Source organism: Lemur catta, chromosome 15 (genome assembly GCF_020740605.2).
Source record: "Lemur catta isolate mLemCat1 chromosome 15, mLemCat1.pri, whole genome shotgun sequence".
Taxonomy (NCBI): Eukaryota; Metazoa; Chordata; class Mammalia; order Primates; family Lemuridae; genus Lemur; species Lemur catta.
The window spans coordinates 39,926,886-39,949,732 of NC_059142.1; the positions used below are offsets into that span (position 1 = coordinate 39,926,886).

General features: G+C 49.9%; 1 protein-coding gene across 2 annotated transcripts; it reads left to right on the forward strand.

Annotated features, from left to right (window-relative positions):
- The first annotated feature begins 450 nt into the window (after window positions 1–450).
- LOC123620983 (membrane primary amine oxidase-like) lies at window positions 451–8,804 on the forward strand. 2 transcript variants are annotated; one of them, XM_045526628.1, is made up of 5 exons: window positions 1,468–1,539; window positions 1,953–2,250; window positions 6,200–6,485; window positions 7,350–7,479; window positions 7,763–8,804. In XM_045526628.1, exons 1-5 carry the CDS (start codon window positions 1,531–1,533, stop codon window positions 8,036–8,038), a joined length of 999 nt encoding a protein of 332 aa, XP_045382584.1. In that variant the 5' UTR covers window positions 1,468–1,530; the 3' UTR covers window positions 8,039–8,804. The 2 variants fall into 2 exon arrangements, with proteins under 2 accessions (XP_045382582.1, XP_045382584.1); XM_045526626.1 differs by having other exon boundaries at window positions 451–2,250.
- Window positions 8,805–22,847: the final 14,043 nt, after the last annotated feature.

A 22,847-nucleotide genomic window follows, 5' to 3' on the forward strand; every position in this document is an offset into this window, starting at 1 on the left:
CAGCCCCCCGAGCTCCTCCCAGAGGCTCTGCCTTCTCACCAGGACTCTCAAGCTCCCCTTGGGCTGCTGGTAGGCTTCTGGCCGGTGGAGGGGGGCAGGAGACAGTGGTGGGGAGCAGAGCCTGGAGGGCCCAGGAAACTAGAAGCGGGAAGGAGGGAATCTGGCTACAGAGGCACAGCCAGGTGAGTGTCACTTGCCACCCTGTAGCCAGGATAAAGGTCCCTTCTGGAGCACAGACAGAGGAGAGCCCTGAGACAGGCCCACTTCTCCTTCCTCTGGCCTTCCCCACCGCTTATCTCCAAAACCCACCCCTCCACCCACCTGATTCCCCAACCCTGACCCTGAGTGTGTTGTTTGAGTTGGAACAGGAGGACAGAAGCTCACATGGGCCACTTAAAGTCCAGGTTCCCACTTTTGCCCCACCTCCTGAACCTGGCCTGACCCCTGGCACCCCAGCTCCACCCCCAACCCTCTGCCCTTGGCCACTTCTCTTCCACATTATCCATCTTGCCTGTTGCCTAGCAGAACCGCCCAGAGACAAGATCCTCCGGAGGCTGAGAAAGGCATCCAGCACCCCGGTCCTATCTGTTTACCTCTCTGTCTGTCTCTGCATTCAGGATCCAGAGCCTGAGGACAGACCAGGAGCTTTAGCTATGGCCATTTTCATTACATTGTCCCTATTTAGTGTCTTGGTGACAGGCATGGGTGAAGGTGCGGCTGGGAGTGAGAAAGGAGTTGAGAGGGACTATAACCCAGGCCTGGCTGCCCCCTGTCCCTCTGTATCTCCCAGTGCCCAGGCCTGGACACACCCTGGCCAGAGCCAGCTGTTTGCAGACCTGAGCAGAGAGGAGCTGACGGCTGTGATGAACTTTCTGACCAAGCGGCTGGGGCCAGGGCTGGTGGATCCAGCTCAGGCCCAGCCCTCGGACAACTGTGTCTTCTCAGTGGAGCTGCAGCTGCCCCCCAAGGCTGCGGCCCTGGCCCACCTGGACAAGGGGAAGGCCCCACCTGCCCGGGAGGCTCTGGCCATCGTCTTCTTTGGTGGACAACCCCAGCCCAATGTGAGTGAGCTGGTGGTGGGGCCGCTGCCTCACCCCTCCTACATGCGGGATGTGACCGTGGAGCGTCGTGGAGGCCCCCTGCCCTATCACCGACGCCCCGTGCTGGCCCGAGAGTACCTGGACATAGACCAGATGATCTTCGACAGAGAACTGCCCCAGGTGGCTGGTCTCCTCCACCACTGTTGCTTCTACAAACGTCAAAGAAGGAATCTGGTGACAATGAACACAGCCCCCCGTGGTCTGCAGTCAGGGGACCGAGCCACCTGGTTTGGCCTCTACTACAACATCTCAGGGGCTGGGTTTTTCCTGCACCCCGTGGGGTTGGAGCTGCTGGTAGACCACAAGGCCCTGGACCCTGCCCACTGGACCATCCAGAAGGTGTTCTATCAAGGCCACTACTATGACAGTCTGGCCCAGCTGGAGGACCAGTTTGAGGCCGGCCTGGTGAATGTGGTGTTGATCCCAGACAATGGCACAGGTGGGTCCTGGTCCCTGAAGTCCCAGGTGCCCCCAGGTCCGGCTCCCCCTCTGCAGTTCTATCCCCAGGGCCCCCGCTTCAGTGTCCAGGGGCGTCGAGTGGCCTCCTCGTTGTGGACTTTCTCCTTTGGCCTTGGAGCTTTCAGTGGCCCAAGGATCTTTGACGTCCGCTTCCAGGGAGAACGGCTAGCTTATGAGATCAGCCTCCAAGAGGCCTTGGCCATCTATGGGGGCAATTCTCCTTCTTCTTTACGAAGCCGATACATAGATGGTGGCTTTGGCCTGGGCCACTTCTCCACGCCTCTGACCCGTGGTGTGGACTGCCCCTACCTGGCCACCTATGTGGACTGGCACTTCCTTTTGGAGTCCCAAGCCCCCAAGACACTACATGATGCCTTTTGTGTGTTTGAACAGAACCAGGGCCTCCCCCTGCGGAGACACCACTCAGATTTATACTCCAACTATTTTGGGGGCCTTGCAGAGACAGTGCTGGTCTTCAGATCTGTGTCTACTATGCTCAACTATGACTACGTGTGGGATATGGTCTTCCACCCCAACGGGGCCATAGAAGTCAGATTCCACGCCACGGGCTACATCAGTTCAACATTCCTCTTTGGTGCTGCCCGGAGTTACGGGAACCAAGTTGGGGAGCACACGCTGGGGACAGTCCACACGCACAGTGCACACTTCAAGGTGGATCTGGATGTAGCAGGTAAGACATCCTGGCAGGAGCAAGGGTGCCAGAGGAGAGGACTGTAGTTTCCACGCCTAGCTTTAAAAGTGTTCATTGAAACCTTAAAAATGTAAAAGTATATGAGGTAAAAGTAAAAGTCATCCTCTTCCGTGTTTCTCATCCTTAGCAGGTTGGTTATTCTCCCATAGTTAAAGAAAATTATTTCATACTTTAAAAATTGTCCCTGTGATGGTAGAATTTGTTATATTGTATACTATGTACAAATATGATATACCAGTACAAGTATATAGATTTCTATTACCAAAATGGGATCCTAATGTAAGTATACTTTGCTGTTTCTGTTTTTTCATGTAACAACATCATTCAAGCAAGCAACAAATATTTACGGATGCAGACTTGTGCCAAGCATTGTACTATACAATTTAACAAGAGAAAAAATATCATTGCTCTCAGGCAGCTTACATGCTAATGGAGGAGTGGAGAACACAGAGAGCTTTCTGGAAAGATGTGTATGGTAGGAACATTTTTAGGCTCAACCTCTGTGCACATCAGATCCTAACCCTAACCCTAACACTAACCCCACTGATATAACAACAGTGCCTTTCTCCTAGGACTGTTGCGAGGATTAATGATGACTACTTTTGCAAACTTTGTCTTTTGAAATAACTTTAGACATACAGAAAAGTTGCCAACATTGTTTGAAAGTTTCCATATACCCCTCACCCATCTTCCTCCAACCTTAATATCTTACAGGCCGGGCGCGGTGGCTCACGCCTATAATCCTAGCACTCTGGGAGGCCAAGGCAGGCGGATCGTTTGAGCTCAGGAGTTTGAGACCAGCCTGAGCAAGAGCGAGACCCCGTCTCTACCAAAAAATAGAAAGAAATTATCTGGACAACTAAAACTATATAGAGAAAAAATTAGCCGGGCATGGTGGTGCATGCCTGTAGTCCCAGCTACTTGGGAGGCTGAGGCAGGAGGATTGCTTGAGCCCAGGAGTTTGAGGTTGCTGTGAGCTAGGCTGACGCCACGGCACTCTAGCCTGGGCAACAGAGTGAGATTCTGTCTCAAAAAAAAAAAAATCAGGAATTTAGCATTATTACAACAATATTAACTCATCTACAGACATTATTAGAAGTTCATTAGTTCTTCCAGTAATGTTCTTTTTCTGTTCCAGGATCTAATCCAGATCCCCACATTGCATTTAGATGTATCTCCTTAGTCTCCTCCAATCTGCGACAGTTTCTTAGGCTTTCCTCGTCTTTCACGACCTTGACACTTTGGAAGGGTCACTGGTCAATTATTTGTAGAATATCTCTCAATCTGGGTTTCTCTGGTGTTTTGTCATGATTAGATTGAGATCATGACATTAAGATCTTGCATTTTTTTACAAGAAAACCATAGAAATGATTTATGTCCTCAGTGCATCATATCAAAGTAGACGTGATGTCAACGTGTCTTATCATAGTGATGTTGACCTCATGCACTTGGTTAAGGTGGTGTCTTCCAGCTTTCTCCATCGTAAAAGTTAGTATTTTCCATTTGCAATTAATAAATGTCTTGGGAAAAATACTTTGATGTTATGCAGATGTGTTATTTCTTTTTTTCTCAAACTTTTGCCCACTAATTTCCGCATCTGTTAGTGGATTTTACCTGCAACAATTACCACTGAGGTGTTTCCCTACTGGTTATCTAAATTTTTTTCCTTTTTTAAAAAGTTGGCAGATAAAAATTATATATATTTATCGTGTACAACATGTTGTTTTGGAAATATGTATACATTGTGGAATGGCCAGGTTGAGCTAATTTGCATATATGCATTACCTCACTTATTTTTTTTGTGTGGTAAGAACACTTAATATCTACTCTTAGCAATTTTCAAGAGTACAACTCATTGTTATTAACTATAGTCACCATGTTGTACAACAGATCTTTTGAACCTATTCCTCCTCTCTAACTGAAATTTGGTATCCTTTGACCAGTATAACCCCATCCCCACCCTCCCCAAACCCCTGGCAGCTGCCATTCTACTCCCTGCTTCTTTGAGTTCAGCTTTCTTTTAGATTCCACGTGGGTGAGAAATCCTGTGGTATTTGTCTTTTTGTGTCTGACTTATTTTCCTTAACATAATGTCCCTCAGGCTCATACGCATTGTTGCAAATGAGATTCCCTTCTTAAAACCGAATAGTATTTCATTATGTATGTATACCACATTTTCCTTATCCATCAACATTTTTCCCTAATTCTTTATAATTTATTAATTGGAATTTTCCATACAGAAGAGTTGTCACTCCTTTTTCATCTATTTATATATTCAATTATTTATTCATAATTGTATGGACTCAGGGTTATTTATTGTATTCTAAGGGTTATAACCCAGTACTATCATTTATTTTGTTCCTTACATTTTTCCAGCGGTTATAACCCAGTACTATCATTTATTTTGTTCCTTACATTTTTCCAACGTTGGTCACTGGAAGGTCCCTTAGGTTGGTTCCTATGTCCTTTTGTCATGCCTCCACCCAGCCTTTCTTGAGCACTTCCTTACTTTCTGGCACCACAAGGTATCCCAATTTCATCTGGTATTTTCTCTGCTCCAGCCTTGGAATCAACCACTTCTCGAAGGAGTTTTGGTTTCTTTTATTGGAGTATGGTATTTAGAAACCAAGATCTGCGCACCAGATGTGCTCATTATTACGGGATGCCATTGCTTTTAGGCACTCTTAGTGGACTTAGCTATAAAACTTAAGTATATATTCTAACCAGTACACACACACACACATTTATCTTTATCTCCGAATCTAAATGATCGTAACTTTTAAAGCACTTGGAGCCGTACTTGACACATAGTGAACCCTTTAGAAATATTAGCTATTCTTGTTGTTATTGGCCCCTACGTGAACCCAACTGTGTGAATGGCACAGAAAGAGCCCTCAGTCTGTAATCGTCACCTAAGGGTAGAAACCCTGGGGTGTGGTTTAGGGGCAGTGAATCCACAAAAGGAAACTAAGGGTTTCCTGAATCAGTCTCTGTTCTCTCCTGGGCCTTGGAAGATGTGGAGGGAGCTGCCAACATGTTTTGATTTGGTCTCAGATCATTTCAGTTGACTCCTAACATGGAACCTAGTTAGACTCTAAAAAAATTATAAGTTCAGTCAACAGGCTGTGCCTTTGGCCCTACTCCCACCTCCCTGCCAAGTTTCAAACTACAAGAGGCACCTCCAAGCCCCAGCAACATTGGGCCCCACATTGGTTTTCCTTCCCCTTGGTCCCCATTTCTGCTCTCTATACGCTGTGGGGTCACTCTGTGCTGGCTTCCTCTGTGCTGATGTGTGGGTGGCGTAAAGTTAGACTAAGACCAGCGTCCCCAGCACTGCCATGATACTAACTGTGTGCCCTTATTGAACAACCAAGGCACATTATTTAAATTTTCTAAGCCTCAGTTGTCCCATCTGTAAAATGGGGACAATTATAGTTCCTCCATCATAAGTTTGTCATAAAAGTAAAAGCATCGATACACATAAAGCACTCAGAATGTCACCTGAGCCAACTTCCTTGAGGTTCAGTGAGTGTGAGCCTTATTTCATGGTAAGGCAGTTCTGGTGGTGCCAAGGGTCTTTAGATGAGAAGGGAAGACCCCTCTTCAGGGCAGAAGGAATGCCACACTGTGCATGGCTCACTAGGCTGTTCCAACCTCAGGTAAACATCCTCTGTAGCAGCCCCTCAGAGGGAGAAGGCTGGTGGAGGCCCAGTCACAAGGCATCTGGGATTATTACCTGAGATGACATTAGGGAGAAAGACCTACTCCAGATCTCTGGATTGAGGATACCTTGGGGAGAGGGAAGTAGGGGCACACTCAGTTCTCGGCTGCTCTTTGGCCCCCACTCTGAGGCCAGATGGGGCAGAGTCCAGAGAGGCCAGGGTGGCTGCATAACAGGCCCTTCCCCACCCCCCCCTACCCCGAGCAGGACAGGAGAACTGGGTCTGGGCCGAAGACATGGCCTTCGTTCCCACGGCTGTGCCCTGGAGCCCTGAGCACCAGGTACAGAGGATGCAGGTGACCCGGAAGCTGCTGCAGACAGAGGACCAGGCCGCCTTCCCCCTGGGAAGGGCCACCCCTCGCTACCTGTACCTGGCCAGCAACCACAGCAACAAATGGGGTCACCCACGGGGCTACCGCATCCAGATGCTCAGCTTTGCCGGGGAGCCGCTGCCCCAGAACAGCTCCATGGAGAGAGCCATCAGCTGGGGGAGGTGAGTGGCCACCTGAGGGGATGGCGGAGATTGGCTATACAAAGGGCCCCAGAGTGCTCCAGCTCCTGTGGGTACACGTGCACACAAACATACACACGCATTCCCATGGCCACAATCCTTGCAGAATGAAGCCTAGGAATGGTAAGACATGAAGCACTGAAGCAAATGTAGCAAATGGTAGAATCTAGGCTGTGGGTATAAGGGTGTTCACTATACAGTTCTTCCAACTTTTTTGTGTGCTTAAAACGTTAAAGGTTTTTGTTTTTTCCTCCAACCACATTAAACGTTGAAGGGAAAAACAAAGAGTGGGCCAGACATGGTGGCTCACGCCTATAATCCTAGCACTCTGGGAGGCTGAGGCGGAAGGAGGATGGCTGGAGCCCAGGAGTTTGAGGTTGCAGTGAGCTACGATGGCGCCATTGCTCTCTAGCCAGGGAGACAGAGGAAGACTCTGTCTGAAAAAAGAAAAACAAACAAACAAAAAAGAGCGAGAGAGGAACACAGATCTAAGGGAGGAGTCCCTATAATCCAGGCATTTGAGGTACTAAACTTGACCAAGGATGGGAATCAGGCCTTGTCCATACATAGGGATCCCAGGCCCATTCTCAGCCGCAGGCGCTGATGTGGTGGATGATGAGCAACATTTCTACCCGAAATCTGAACAATGCGCCATCTGGTGTTTAAGGCACAGGATATTGAACAGATGCGGGACCTCTACAGGGCGCAGGGAGAACCGGGCAGAGAATAGTAAAGAGACTCAACACCCCGAGACCTTTGTGCTCCTTCCTCTGCGTCCCTCCTCAGTGCAGCTGCAGGCCACGGGACAGTGGATGGCCCTGTGGGTCTAACCAAAATCTCCTGTAGGTACCAGCTGGCTGTGACCCAGCGGAAAGAGGAGGAGCCCAGTAGCACCAGCATCTACAATCTAAACGACCCTTGGACACCCACTGTGGACTTCACTGACTTCATCAACAATGAGACTGTTGCAGGGCGGGTCAGTAGAATGGCAGGGGAGAGAGGGGGAGGGGATGGGGGGTGCGGAGGTTGGGGGACCAAGAATGAGCCGCTTTGGCCTCTCCCAAGCCAGAGTCCTCAGGGGTCTTTAGAATCCTTTAGAATTCCTTTAGAAAGGAAACTTTATGATTTCACATTTTTTCTGAGAAACGACGAAAGTCTAGGCTGGTGAGCTGAATCTGTACCTGCAAGGCCACTGTGGGAGGCAGGGCACGTCCTCAGCAAAACCAGACCTCATGATCCTCTTTCTTCGTCCCTTCTAGGACTTGGTGGCTTGGGTGACAGCCGGATTTCTACACATCCCACACGCAGAGGACATTCCCAACACAGTGACTGTGGGCAATGGCGTGGGCTTCTTCCTCCGACCCTACAACTTCTTTGACGAGGACCCCTCCTTCTATTCCGCTGACTCCGTCTACTTCGGGGGGGACCACGATGCTGGGGCCTGTGAGGTCAACCCCTTGGCTTGCCTGCCCCAGGCTGCTGCCTGTGCCCCCGACGTCCCTGCCTTCTCCCACGGGGGCTTCTATGACAGCTAGGTGGTCCCTGGGTTGGGGAATCTGGCCAAGGGCTCCAGGGCAGGCTGAGAGGGTAGGAGCAGCTGGTCACTGAACGGGCAGCCTGGTTCCCTCTTCTCCTTCCTCCCACCCCTGATATCTGTCCCTCCCTCTGTCCCCCAAGGTCCCCTCTCTTCCATTGCCCTCCCTTGCACCCCCCTTGGAGCCAGGAGCATCCTGAGCCTGTGATGCCTGACACAGGGGCACTCAGCTTCCTGGCTCCCAGCTGTGCTGAGTCCCCATCCCAGAGAGGGGAGGACGGCCCAGCCAGGAGCATGGGCGGATGGCCAGGCTTTTCCCCAGATGACTCCTATTTTTAGACTCCTATTGTTAGAAAAAAATATTTCTAACAATATTTTTTTTAAAAAAGAGACATAATTTACATACCATAAAATGTAGCTTTTAAAGTGCACACTCTAATGGTTTTAGTATATTCACAAAGTTGTGCAACCATTGCCACTAATTCCAGAACATTTTTATCACCCAGAAAGAAACTCTGTACCTGTTAGCAGTCGCTCCCCGTTTCCCCCGCAAACCCTCTCCAGCTCTAGATAACCAGCCCTCTACTTTCTGTCACAACGGATTTGCCTATATTCTGGACATTTCATGTAAATAGATTCATACAGTATATGATCTTTTGTGATTAGCTTCCTTCACTTAGCATAATGTTTTTGCAGTATAACCATATTGTCATGTATATTATTAATGCTTTACTCCTTGATGGCTAAATAATATCTCATTGGATGGATATATCACATTTTGCTTATCTATTCATCAGCCAACAGACATTTGAGTTGTTTCCACTTGTTGGTTATTATGGATAATGCTGCTAGTTTTTGTGTGGACATATGTTTTCCCTTCTCTTGGGTAAATGCCTACGAGTGAAATTGCTGGGTTATATGGTAATCCTACATTTAACCTTTTAAGGAACTGCCAGATTGTTTTCCAAAGTGACTGTACTTTTTTTTCTTTTTTTAATGTTTAAAACATACATACCTGTAATCCTGGCACTCTGGAAGGCTGAAGCAGGAGGATTGCTTGAGCCCAGGAGTTTGAGGTTGCTGTGAGCTAGGCTGATGCCACGGCACTTTAGCCTGGGCAACAGAGTGAGACTCTGTCTCAAAAAAATAAATACATAACATAAAATTTTCCATTTTAGCCATTTTTCAAGTGATAATTCAGTGGCCTTAAGTACATTCAGAAGCTCTCATGGGCCTCCCCAGCTCTCCTCTGCCCGGGGCCTGTACAGACCAGACTGTTCTCCCAAGCCCCCAGGCAGGGTCCCTAGAAGGCCCCATGTGTGAGTCTCAGGTCTTGGGCAGGTGCTTCTCTGTTCCCTCTCATCCTGCCACCGTCCTCTTCCTCCCGGTCTTCCTGCTACATCAGTATCTTCTCCCTGCTATTTCCCTCTGAGGTCCTGGGGGACGTCCCTGCTGCCTCAGGTCTTGTGGTCCCCGTCCCCTCCATCCCTCAATTCTGGTGTCCTCCTCTGTCCCTGGGCTGGGGAAGCCTGGGACCTACAGGAGCTGTCTCGTTTGAGAGAAGGACAATGCTTGGTAATCTCCTATGGGAGACATGTGCCTCTGGACAGCGTCCTTCAGCTTGTCTCTCTGCCTCTCACTGTCTGAACAAAAACCTTCCTCCTGTCATCTTAGCATCTGTCCACGCTGCCAAATAACCCTCTTCCAAGTTCCTGCTGTTTATACAGGCTATGTGGAGGGTGTCTTCGTGAGGGTGCAGGGGGGTCAGGTGACAGCAACAGCTCGGGGTCTGTGGGTAGAATGATGAAGGTCATCTGTTCCCAGGGCCATGGAGACAGTGGCCTCTATTCCTCTGCAGCAGCCAGTGTAGATGGCCGGAATGTCACTGAGGACAGGAACCAAAAAGCCTCAGGAGTTCAGGCAACCAGGCCAGGAGCTGCCCAATCAGGCGTGGGGACCGGCTCGACCTGGTCAGGGCAATGGCCTCCAGGCCGCCCCTCCTGGGCTGTGGACTCTGGCTGGGCATGAGTAAGAACTGGATATTTGCCAGGAAGGGCTTCCGGGCAGAGTAAGTGAGGAGGAGGTGGGGCTCAAAGACCGGGTCTGCTCAGGTGCATCCGGGCCAGAGAGACTCGCGCGGTCTGTGGTCCCTGCCTCCGCTTATGTAGCTTGCCTGCTTCTACCAGTGTCTTTTCTGGGGACGGTGAGATCAAGACAAGAGGTGGGGGTCTCTTCCCCAGCAGGAAGCCCAGGCTGCCCACCCAACCCAAGGGGAGGTCCCTGCCTGGGCAGGATCCGGCAGGAGGGGAGTTCAGGGCACAGATTGGGTCCAACTCAGCTTGTGACCTGAAGGGACATCACGAACCCAGAGCTCAGGCTACAGGGAATCCTGTGGTTCCCTTGAGAACTGCCTGGACCCCCAGGTCAACCATGCGGGCTGGAAAGGAACTAAGTCCTGGCAAAGGGAACTTTATCCACAGACTGAAAGCCGTGGGAACCACACGGATTCGTGGGGACGGCAGAGCTGGTGGTCATTGCTGTTTCTTCTTTCCATTGTCTCAGCTAGATGAGCTAGCTTCTCTTCACCCTCTCAGCCCAGATAAATATCTTGTTTTGACTTTCCTGTATTTTCTTGTTTGAAGAAATTTGGGCCCTGATGGCGGAAATGCTCTGTCTTGCCCCCAAAACAAACGGTGTGGGCAGCCAGGGCAGCTTCCGTGGCTGCCCCACAGGTCGCTTATCCAGGTGCAGAGAAGGGGGGAAGGTGGCCCCAGGGTGAAGTCTGGGGGGGCCAGGCTGCTGTGGCTCACCTGCTGACCAAGGGGTGTGCAATGAGTCTCCCCACTGGGGTCAGAGGGTACGGCCCAAGCGGCCCCAAGGCGTGCGTGTACCCCAGACTGTCAGGAAAGGACCCTGAGGCGGCCTGTTGGAAAGCTCTGCTGGACTGCGTCCTTCTAGCTTCAAGAAAGAAGCAACTGGACCCTGAGGAATGCAGCCCAGAAATGTCAAAGGGTCAGAATCACAAAGTTCTGGGGCGAATCTGGTGAGCACCCTGGGGTACCTCGGGTTCATGTCCACCCTGCCCGTGGTCTGGCCCGGGCTGCTGGCGAGCCTGGCCCATCCCCATCCCGACACGGGCGACCAAGTCTGCTCCGCTCAGGCTCTGCACCGGGGCCCGTAGCTTCTGTGACATTCATCCTCTCCACACCCGGGGCCTGTGACCGAAACAATTTCATTCAGCTGCCCGAGACACTCACGAGTCCTTTATTCATTCAGCAAGTGTTTTCCAGCCCCTGCCGTGTGTTGGGTCCCTATTAATTCTATGGTAATAATCATTGCATTAAATAAAATTGCCTTCTAGTCATGTCACGGTGGAGTGAGGGACACTCAGAGGAAGAGGCTGTCACTGACCCCATGAAGTTCCCACTGCTAGTGCCAAGAGGCCAGCAAGGAGTCTTTGCATTTCAAAAAACAGTCTATTCAAGAAACAAAGAGGGGTGGAGGTCAAAGTGGGGTCAAAATAGGAGAAGGGAGGAGGGGTGGGGAGGGGGTAGTATAAGGGACAAGGTGGGGATGGCAGGAGGTGGGGTTGGGCTGGGGACAAGGATGACAGCAAGGAGGACTGGGGAGCCCTCTGGCCTCTCCAGGCTACAAGCCTGTACTTCCTACCTCGCCCCATCTATCCTGAAGCAGAGAAGTCTTCATTCATTCATCAAACACTTCTTGGATGCTTCCTGAATGCCAGACTTGGACTAGTGCACAAAAATGAGTATCCCCCCATCATTGCCCTCAAAGAGCTCGAAGTCTCTGGGCTGAGGGAGGTCTGTTTTGGCAGGTGTTTGTGTGTGTGTGTGTGTGTGTGTGTGTGTGTGTGTTTGCTTGTATTCCTTTTCTTATGTGAATTAGTAATACATTCACATGTTCAAATTCCTGAAGGCACAAAAGGATATGTGCCCGGTGATGGCTGCACAACTCTGTGAATATACTAAAAACCACTGAAACCATTGGATTGTATGCTTTAAATGGGTGAATGCTGTGGTCTGTGACTTATATCTCAATAAAGTTGTATTTAAGAAAGAGTTTGTGTCTCCATCCCACCTCTGGCCCTGGTCCCTCGCTGAAGTCAAGCAATATTGTGAGTTTCTGGTGTATGTTTTTTGTTGGGGTGGGGGTGGTAAGTGACAGCTTCAGTGGCAAATGAGCGGCATTTAGTCAGGTAGTAAACTGGGCAGCAGGGTGTTCCTGGTGGAGACATGGGCATGAAGGCTCATGGTCCTGGGCGTGCCCCACACTGGGGGGAAAGGGGGTGGCAGAATGGCAAGGGATAGATGGGGCCCGTGAGCAAAGCTTTGGATGCCACAGGGTCCAGTCTGCATTTTGTCTGTGAGCAGCGATGAGCCAAACCTTTAAGCTGCACAAAAAACAATGTGACAATAATAACAAAAAAAGTATCACCCAGCTCTCCTTCCAACATCCCGTTGTCACCCATCTAAGTTCTGGTGCAGTTCTTGTCTCTGCGCACTCGTGCACTCTGTGCACTACCTAGTTAGGTAAGCACACTTTCATGTTTCCTGTTTACATTTAACATTACATCATAGGCATTTTAACAGGCTGCCACGTCGCACTGAAATGGATGGTTTTTAAAGGATAAGAGATACTCTCTCAGGTTAGTAGTAAACAAATCGTTCTTCACTGGGCAATTGGGTTGGTTCCAACTTGCTATCAAGTGGAAGAACGACCCAGTTGATCTCGGGTTTGGACAATGGCTTTTACGTAGCAGATTCACAGGCTCAGAGCTACAGGGGACTCTGAGGGTGGGCTGGGTCCATCCTCAGGGCTTCCACGGCCTTGAATCAGCACCTAACCCACCTGAGCCCATTTCTTCATCTGGATAATGGTAACATATTTGAATCACTCAAAAGATTTTTAGGCTTTGGTAGGTTTTTCTCACTCTGGAAGGGCCTTGCACCAAAGGAACTATTTGAAGACATTTCGTCCGTATGGGCTCCCCATCTTCTGGTCTAGAAAGGTACGCCCATCACCCTCTTGCCTTCCTTGCTCAGATGGCAGAAGAATGTGTGGGGCAGGCACATTCTGGACACTCAAGAGGAGACGTTCAGGGCTGTCTACAGCGACACTGAGGCTGCGCTTTCATTTTCTTTGACTTCAGTGGTGAAGTTGTCCACTAGACACTGTGCTCGGTGCTGGGCGGACAATGGGTGCCAGACACACAGTCGTGCCTGGCTTGGCCCAGAGGAGAAGCTGTGGCAACAAGGACACCTCTCCGATGGCTCCTGGAAGTGGGAGCCAGCCCAGGCCCTCCACCTGCCCCTCAGACTGGGCCCCCGCTGCCCTGTGGCTGCCATGGAGACCTCACTGGATGAAGGGAAATAAACTGTAGCATTCTCAGGGGGCTCGGGTCTCAGACACCCTCCTGCTGCAGGTCTCCCATGCTCCTTAACTCTCCGTCTGTGGGTCAGAAGATGATAGGGACCCTCAAGGAACGTGATGTCTCCATTTCCTCCGTTGAGAAGGAGAAGCCAGTACCGTAGAGACAACTCTGGGCCCAGTGATTCCCAATCTTGCCTCATTTAATCTTCACAACACCCTTAAGAGGCAGATGTGATTATTCCCATTTTACAGATGAGGAAACTAAGATTCAGAGAGATTAGGAAACCTGCCCAAAGTCACGTGGCTGGTAAAAGGTGGGGCAGGGATTGAACCCAGATCTTCATGGAAGATCTTCACGCCTTTCCCCTGGGCTGCGGCTCTTCTTCACCACCTGGTAGGCCTGTGTGAAGAATTCAGTGAGGTAATGCCTGAGAAGCACTTGGCCCCTGATCCGTGTTAAGTGATCCTCTGAGAGCAAAATCAACACTGAGAGAACAAGGGCAGAAGTAGGCACAGGTGTTTTCACAAAGGCGCTCAACCTTGACTGCACGTTGCAATCACCTGGAGAGCTCGTAAAACCCAACGTACGCAGACTGCACCTCAGCCCAATAAAATCACAGCCTCTGCGGGGGAGGCTCACACATCAGCGGCTTTTGAATTTCCCCAAGTGGTTCTAATATGCGGCCAAGGTTGAGAGAATTCTGGAGACGGGAGTTCCGTTCCAAGCCTGCCAGAGGAGACTGAGTAAGGAGAAGCTAAGATATATAAAGATGTGTCCATCATAAGGGCAGAGAGGGGGCATCCCAGAGCCTGCCCTGGCAGTGACAGTCAGCCACGCAGGACCTCACACAGGGCCAGGACATGTCCCGGCCTGGAGGCACTTTAGCCACGCGGATGGGGGCACCAGGCCCTATCGAAGGCATCTCGTGACCAATGGCTGGCTCTGATTCCCAGCACGACAGGCCAGCTTCCCACCAAATCATGATCATGGGAAACAAACGGGCACTTCATTTACAGCTTTTGCAGTGAAGGAACTAACTGGCATTGTGGTAGTAATTTGGCTTTTGCTTTGACAGCAAATCAATAGATTGGGCTTCAGGTGTTACTTCAGTAAATGTAGATCCTCCCTGAATGATAATTCCCCTTGTGAACTGATGAATCTGGTTTCTGATTCAGGCTCCTCCCTTGGACTATGGGGAATTCGCCAAGAAACCATCTCAAGGGGTCCTGGGAGACATAAGCCGGCCTCGCCTGATGCACACCATCCTGGCCACAGAATTCACGTCTAACTTCCAGAGCAGACACTCTCTCTATAGGCAAATTTCCCCCTTCCTTCCCCCACTTCCTATAGATTTTCCTTGGCCACTTTCTCCCTTTCAAATCTTCAGAGCTCCATGCTCTCTGCAGGGTGTACTGGATTATTCACAAACCCGGGTTCAGTCCCCTGCTCCCCACCCCTATCCTGATGCCCACACTCCAGACACCCCAGACCATGACCACGTGCCCTTCCCCAAACAGACCATTCCCACCCTCTCAAGCCCCGGCCCATGCCCCTTCCTCTTTATTTATTTATTTTGAGACAGTCTCGTTCTGTTGCCTGGGCCAGAATGCCATGGCGTCCTCATAGCTCACTGCAACCCCAAACTTCTGAGCTCAAGCGATCCTCCTGCCTCAGCCTCCCGAGTAGCTGGGACTGCAGGCACACACCACCCCACCTGGCTAATTTTTCTACTTTTTGTAGAGATGGGTCTTGCTCTTGCTCAGGCTGGTCTTGAACTCCTGACCTCAAGCAATGCTTCCCGCCTCAGCCTCCCAGAGTGCTAGGATTACAGGCCTGAGCCACCACGCCTGGCCCCTCCCTTCCTCTTTCCCCTTCCTCATCTAGTAACACCTTGTTTGTTCTCTAAAACCCAATTCAAATATCGTTCCCTCTGTCTTTCCCTGAGCAAACGTCTTTGCTTTGTTCTCCCTGTTCCCCTAGTACTTTGGACAGAACTCTGCAAGATTCACACGCTGAACTCTAGGTCATTGTCCACGTGTGTCCTCTTCTCACTCCCACATCAAACCTGTCCTGGATGGGCTGGGGCCCAGCGTGGTGTCATGCTCATTTATGGGTCCTTAAATACATCTTTGTTGAAATTTGAATAAACAGTTAACAGCTGTTAAATCTGAGTAGTGTTTTTCTTTTGTCTTTTTAAAAACCATGTCACATCCATTTTATCATTTGGCTACCTCAAAAGGGAAGATCTAAGGAAATCCAAAGATCTGAGTGAAAAATCACCCTGGCTGCCCAGGTCAACCCAGGACACAGAACATAGGACAAGAGCGACATACTCAGCCCAAGCATTTCCTTTCCAGATGAGACCTGCACCACCTGAACCAACAACTCAGCAAAGGTTGCAGGAAGGAGACGGGCCAAAGGGTTTCTGGGTTGGTGGACACTGGCAGAGCTGTAAATCAGTTCCCCACCCGGGAATGTCCCTGAAACACCCCAGGAGGGGCCCAGAGCCGGGAGGTAGACCCAAGAGGGCATGGCGTGGGAGGACTAGAAGCATAGGCTAAGCCAGGCACAGTGGCTCACACCTATAATCCTAGCCACTCTGCAGGCTGAGGTGGCTTGATCACATTGAGACCTAGGCGTAGGGGTCTGCAATGAGCTATGATTGTGCCACTGCTCTCCAGCCTGGATGACAGAGTGAGACCTCTGGTCCATAAAAGAAAGTGTAGATTAGAAAATTGGACCACAAAATAATCTGGAAATTGGCAGGTAGGTGGGGAGGGCATGTTTTGGAGGGAGTAGGTCAATAAAGTAATGTTTTCCTCATTCTGGGTAAGTGGAGGCAATGTGGTATAGTGGTTTGAAGTGTGGCTTCTGCAGCTAGATTGCCGGGGTTTGGATCCAGCACATGTGACCTTGGGCAAGTTATTTAACTTCTCTGCAGCTCACCTTCCTCACCTGTAAAATGGGGACAGTAATAAAATCTACTTTAGGATTTTTATGAGGATTAAATGAGTAAATCCATGTAGTTTGCCAAAACTGGTCCCTGGCATATAGTAAATGTTCAGTGAATGTGAGTGATTATTTAATATTTTGTTACCAGCGTCTACTGAGTATTTGAGTTACTGTGTAAGAAAACCACCCTAAAACTCTGTGGTTTAGAACAACAAACCAACTTCCCTTGCTCACCATTCTGCAGGCTAGCAATGTGAGCTGGGCTCGGTTGGGCAGTTCCTCTGCTGGAGTCTCTGGGGATCACTCGGGTGGCCACAGTTACCTGGCAGGTGGGCGGGGCCTAGGTGGTCTAAGATGGCTTCACTCATACGTCTGGCAGCCGGGGCTGGCTGTTGGGCCACATGATATGGCAACATGTCTCCAGTAGGCTGCCTGGACTTCTTCCGTTTGTGGTCCAGGGTTTCAACTGTAGCCCAGAGAGGACAAGCCCTGGCAAGTGAATGCTTTTCAAGCCTTTACTTGCATCACGTTTGCTCATGTCCCATTAGCCAAGGCAAGTCAACAGATCAAGCCTAGATTCAAAGGATAGACACACAAACTTTGTATCTCCATTGGAAGAGAGGCAAAGTCACGATGCAAAGGAGCATGCGTCAGGGATGCGAGCATTTTCACAGCCGTGTAAATGGTCTGTGATACTGGGCACCAGATATGTAAGCAGAGCTCAGTTCTGGAAGCCGGAAGTGATGCTTTCCTGGTCCTCAGGGCTCAGGATATCAGGAGAAGGGCTAAGACAATGTGCAAAACAAGTGTACCGCAAGGTCAGAACTTGATAAGTCCCCTACGGTAGGAACAGTTAAGTGCTAAGAGAGTTCAGATCACAGAGATCCTTTACAGCTGATGGGGGTGGGGGGTGTCAGTGCGTTGAGAAGACTTTGTTAGCTTGACCTTGAAGTGTGATTAGAATCTGGACATATGAAGGTGGGGGAAATGATATTCCAGGCGGAGGGAAGAGCAAAGTTAGGAAAACCAAGGCATGTCTGGGAAATCCAACCCCCTCTAGTATATCTGGAATGTGGAGGCCACGAAGGGGGCTATGGGGCATAAGACTGGAAAGATAAGCTGGGATCCAGCTGTGGGTGAGCTTGCATTTGGACTTCAATCTGCAGCCAATGGGGAGCCACTGAATATTTTTCAGGTGACAAGTGAAATTAACTGTATTGTAAGAAGGCTCCTTTGCCAGTAGTCTATAGGATGGCTCGGGGTGGGGGAAAAGAAGGAAAGAGGTCCTCCTAGTGGGTCTAGGGAGAGGGGTTGGCCGGGGCAGTAAGCGTGGGAAATATCTGGGCAGACCCTGATGAGTAACTGCAAATGGGGCATGAAACAGTGTCAAAGGTGACTCCAAGTTTGCCAGGCTCAGTGCCTGGAAGATGGCAGAGGGGAGGAGATTCATTTACAAAGCAAGGGTGTCTGAGCAAGAACAGGTCTGAAGGGGACTTGTGGGTGTAGGGACTGTGTGGGACATGCAGGTGGTGTCAGATGGGGCACAGTCCAACATCACAGCATGCTGACCATGGAAGGAGGAAGAAGAGAAAGGAGAGTAGAGCTTGCTGGGGCAACATGGAACCTAGCATTTCAAAGTGGGTAACCGTCAAGTGTCAGATGTGGCCAAATGATTAAGAAGGAAGAGTAAAGGCCAGTCAGCAGATTTGACAATGAGAAGGTCACAGGTGACTTCCCAGGAGAGCAGAGGAGGCTGAAGTCCCATATGCTCCAGAGGCAACTTGCTCTCTGGAATTCAGGGTTAGAAAGATCCCCTGGACTTACGTAACCCCAGCACTGGCTTCTCTTTCCACTTCAGACCTCCAGATTCAAGGAAATCTTAAAAATAGAACCAACGCTGCCATTCTTTTCCACCCTAAAGGAGGGAGGCACGCTGGACGTTCCCTGCCCCTGTCTCTCTCTCTCCCGCCCGCTGGCTGGAGGTCAGGACTGTCTAGGGAGACAGACGTTGGCGGGACAGGTGGCTGTTTACTTCCTAGTGGAGCCTTGCTGTTTTCATAGCCCAGAATAGTTCCACAACCCCCTCCCCCTCCCCCAGGCCTGGGGACAGGAACCTCACCGTTAGTTTGCAGGACAATTCTGGGCCTCACCTCTTCCCCTCTCTGCATCAGGGTCCTCATTTGGGAACTTTCAGAGGGGGTAAGCTGTGGGTTCAAAGGGTTCAAGACTACTAATTTCCTAATTATCTCCCCCCTGCTGGGCTGCGGAAGAGGGCAGGACTAATTGAGTGTGCCATACAGGCATTTTGGTTGGGATGAAATTTCCCCAGCTCTTAAACAGTTGATTAAAGGATTACATGGGCAGAACTGGGGAAGGAAAAAAAGAAAGGGAATAGAAGAGGGTGGGAGGGCCGACTCCGGTCTGGATTGAGGCAGGCTCTGCCTGGGGAGCCGACTTCCAGTAGAGAATTGTGGGGGGCTTCTCTGACCCATGGTGCCCCTCAGGTTCGGGCTGAGCTCTGTCTGCCCCGGTGTTTAGAAGGTGTCCAGGGGTAGAAGGAACACTCGCTTCACTGGACACTCTTAGAAAACCTGAATTTTTTTTTAACTGTGTGAATGTATCACTTTTGAAAACATTTTTTTAAAATATGACCACATTTCTCTTTTCCTTCTGGCAGTAATTCATCATTTACTTCTGTTAGATAATTAAAAGCCAGGCACTGCTTCTCTGGGGCCATTTTCAAAGGACCTCCACCGTCTCAGGCAATGTTGGAGCTGAAAGGAGGACGAGGGTCATCGAATCTCAATTTACAGTTGACAAAAGTATAACCCAGGGACTCCAGTGACTTGGCCCAGGTTACAGAGCTCTTTAATCTTATTTTATTCTACTTGTAAAATCCTGGTGATGGCTGTGGGGGAGGGGCAGTCTCCTGGGCTGCCAGCTTGGGGACTTCAGAGTTTCTGAGAGTCTGCCAAGGAGAAGAAAGGTGTACCTTCCACCCCACACCTGGCCCAGCTATGACTGAGCTACTGATGGCTTGGTCTCCCTTCCCTCCTTCTTCAGTTGGTCTTTATGCTTCCAAAGAATCTGTGCGTTGAAGCAAGGAGGGACGGTAGTGTGGGCTGGAGACTCAGCTCAAGCTACATTTCCCTTCTCTCCTCAAATAGCCCTGATTTGCCTCTAGGGTATAGACCAGGACAAAAGGGAAAATGACCCTTTTTTAGATAGTCCCGGACACACGTTTGGAGGCTTTCTTTGCTTGCCTCTGCCTCTGCAGTGCACCATCAACAAAGTTTAATTCCTGGCAGGGAAGATCAGCTTTGACAGCAAGAATGTTTCCTAGCGTGCTTGGCATCGCAGAGGGTAGATTAAGAATGGAGAGGGGTCTGCCACCTGTGAGGGAACCGGTTGACTGCGGAAACAGGCTACTTCCTGGCAGGAACAGCAGCTTCTTTTGGGGAAGGGAGCTAAGGAAGACGGAGAGTAAGGGCAGTCTGTGATTCCCATAAAGTGCTGGTGATTCGCTTGGTTTTTTGCTATTAATACAAGGCGGACCCCAGGGTGGCAGGAGGAAGGTAGTGAGCTTAACTGTTTACAATGCAGCAAATGTTTTCAGGGTTTTTTCTGTGGACAAAATGTCCAGCCCATCCTGAGACACGCTCCACGCTCCCCCGACCTGGTCGCCGGATGCACAGTTCAAAGTTCTGAAGCTGAACTTTCTCACCAAGCCAGAGATAAGTCAGCCATTTTCGCTGGCTGGCAATGATTAACCCACCCCTCCCTCCGCCTGGTGTCCCCAACATGTTTTTCTAAAACATGAACTGGGTCACTCACTGAGAGGGTGATAGCAGTTAATCCAGCCAGTTTGCCCTGTTCCCCACTAAACACCTCCCCCACTGGTCACTGGGTAGGAAGGGCAGAGGGGAAACATGCAAAAGAAGTAATTTTAAAAAATAAAACTGTTCATCTTATAGTTTGGGCTACAAGACTTCAGAGGAATCTACCCTGCTGCTCAGACGTAGCTGTGGATTGAAGCTAGGTTTTGTACCCCTGTTGCAGCGTGGACAAGACCCAGTCTAGATATAATAACCGAGTGAAGGATGGACCAGTAGCTCCTCTCTCTACAGAGCCCAGGGCCCCAGCCAGAATAGAGGATTCGGCTTCAGGTAAAATCAGACTTTCTTTTTAGTAATAAATGCAATTTTTGATGAGGTGTGTGGTAAATTGTGGCTCCTTTCCCTCCTTACTTTCCCATCTGCAAATAAACTCATTTGAGTGAATGAGTCAACCTTGCCCTGGGAGAAGGTGCCAGAACCCTGGAACCAGCTGCACTTATTTAATAGCAGACCAGACTGTACTTTCTGGCACCTTTTCTTCATGTTCTTCCCAAACCAAGATCCTGAAGCCTGGGTAACATAGTGAGACCCCATTTCAAAAAAACAAACCAACCAACAAAGGAAACTATTACTTTCTGGCCCTAAGAGATACGGAGCCAATACTGGGAAGAGGACTGATCTCAGGAGAAAATGCCTGAGGAGTGCCCTGCTCGTGTACCCAACCAAGAGGAGCCCAGATAATGCTCCACCCTTACTGGTTCCCGGAATCAGCTGGCTGTTTCCCTAGAGGACATGAGTAAAGCTTGAGTCTTCTCCGCTGAGGACAAAATAATAGGGAACTCACTGATATTTGTACAAATGAGAGGCGGTTTCCCTCTGAACATCCCCCAGTTTACATCATTGTGTAAATGTCTGGTCTCCCTTGTCCCATTAGACTGGCAGGGGCCCAGAGGACAGCCAGAATTTCACTTTTCATTCCTCAGAGAGCCAGTCATGGTGCTTTGCTCAGAAAATGTCAGTTGAATTAAACTGGAGAACTTCTTGAAAGGGAAGATGGCAGGAGTTAGGGGGAGATGCTGGGATCCCCTCTCTGGAGACAGTTCTTTAAGGAGTGGATTTTCAGCAAAACCACCAGCCGCTCAAGTGCACAATATTCTCCTCGTATATTCACAAGACGCTCGAGGATCCAGAAGTTTTCAATTCAGTCAGCTTTCTAATAGGCTTGAGTCCTGTGGGGCCTCATCTCTTTTTGCACATGATAAAAATTTGCTGGAGGAAGGACGAAAGGACCGCAAGGTAGAAAGGGGAGGACTAGTCTCGTGATGTGAAAAACGGTTGCTCTGACCAAGGGGGTCCCCCCGCCCGGCAGGCAGCCTGCCAGGAAGATGTGCACACCGCAGCTGTGTGCCCAGAATGCATATCAGCTCCATCAGCACTCCTTATCAGCGCCGGCTGCTCCCTGAGGCTCCTCGGAAGATAGTGTCCTCCACTTGCTCCCCATATGCTGAGCACATGACTGAGCCCCGCCCGACTCAGAGACCCTGGCTCTCAGCAGCCCTGCAGAGACCCAGACGGTGGCCCTTGGATGTTTTGTCAGAGGGTCGGCCCCATTTGCCCTCAACTCGCCTCAGACCATAGAAACTCCAGTCCCAGAGATCATCACAGTAGTTACTCAATACTTTCTAGAAGGTTTACCTCTTGTGGTGAGGCCCCTACCTGTGGCCCAGCAGTCCTGACAGTGCAGAACACACGTATCACCACCCAGCGCTGCCTAGCACAGGCTTCCTTCGCACCCACCCACAGCCACCTCCGCATTTCCTGCTCTCTGGGCTGGCTGTGGCAGGAGACGGTCGCTTGGACCAGCAGAAATGATGAGGTCAAGGGCAATTAGAGTCGGCTTGAGCTGGGTGGGAGCCCATGGGGGAATGGGGATGCGACTCCAGCTCATGCCTCCTGGATGATGATCTAATCATTTCCAGCACGGAATGCTGTCAACCTTTGCTACAGACTCGTTAGCCCTGAGTTTATTTTCCCTGTCCCCAACCTACCCCTTCCATGTCAATATGGACTTTCTGATGGGAAATTCAGGGAGGTGTCTTCAAGTTTCCTTCCCACTGACTCTTATCTTTGAAGATGCATGAATTCATCCTCTAATTTATTCCCCTACTCCTTTCAGAGTCCTAGGTGACCCAAGCGTGAGGTTCTTGGTCTCTCTGCTGTTTACAGTCGATATATATATACACACATATATATGTGTGGGTGTATATATATATCTCACTTTGGAAATCTGCCTGTCCCAGAACCGAGATTGTTAGTCCAAAGAAGCACGGGCACCCCATGAGCAGAGGGCTCCTGAGAGTAACTGCACTGTGGCCCTCTGTCCAGGGAAGGGGAAGCAGCTGCCCTCTGTCAACGCACACACATATACAGAAATATGTGTCTGAGCTCTCTTCCACATATGGAGTTCAAGATGATATATATGTGAAAGAAAGCTCAATTTGTGCATATATACATATATATGAAAGAAAGCTCAAGATAAGAGTCCCCAGTTATCTGTTTGCCAGTGTTCTTATTTAGAACCACACATTCATCATATAGTTGTTGCATGAACGTATATTCATTGTGTTGCT

Excerpts from the sequence above, each read along its gene's own strand:
- LOC123620983 (XM_045526626.1), top strand. The coding sequence starts at position 654 with ATGGCCATTTTCATTACATTGTCCCTATTTAGTGTCTTGGTGACAGGC. Across the intron at positions 2,251-6,199 it reads GGTGGATCTGGATGTAGCAG|GACAGGAGAACTGGGTCTGG; the intron begins GTAAGACATCCT and ends TACCCCGAGCAG. Across the intron at positions 6,486-7,349 it reads AGAGCCATCAGCTGGGGGAG|GTACCAGCTGGCTGTGACCC; the intron begins GTGAGTGGCCAC and ends AATCTCCTGTAG.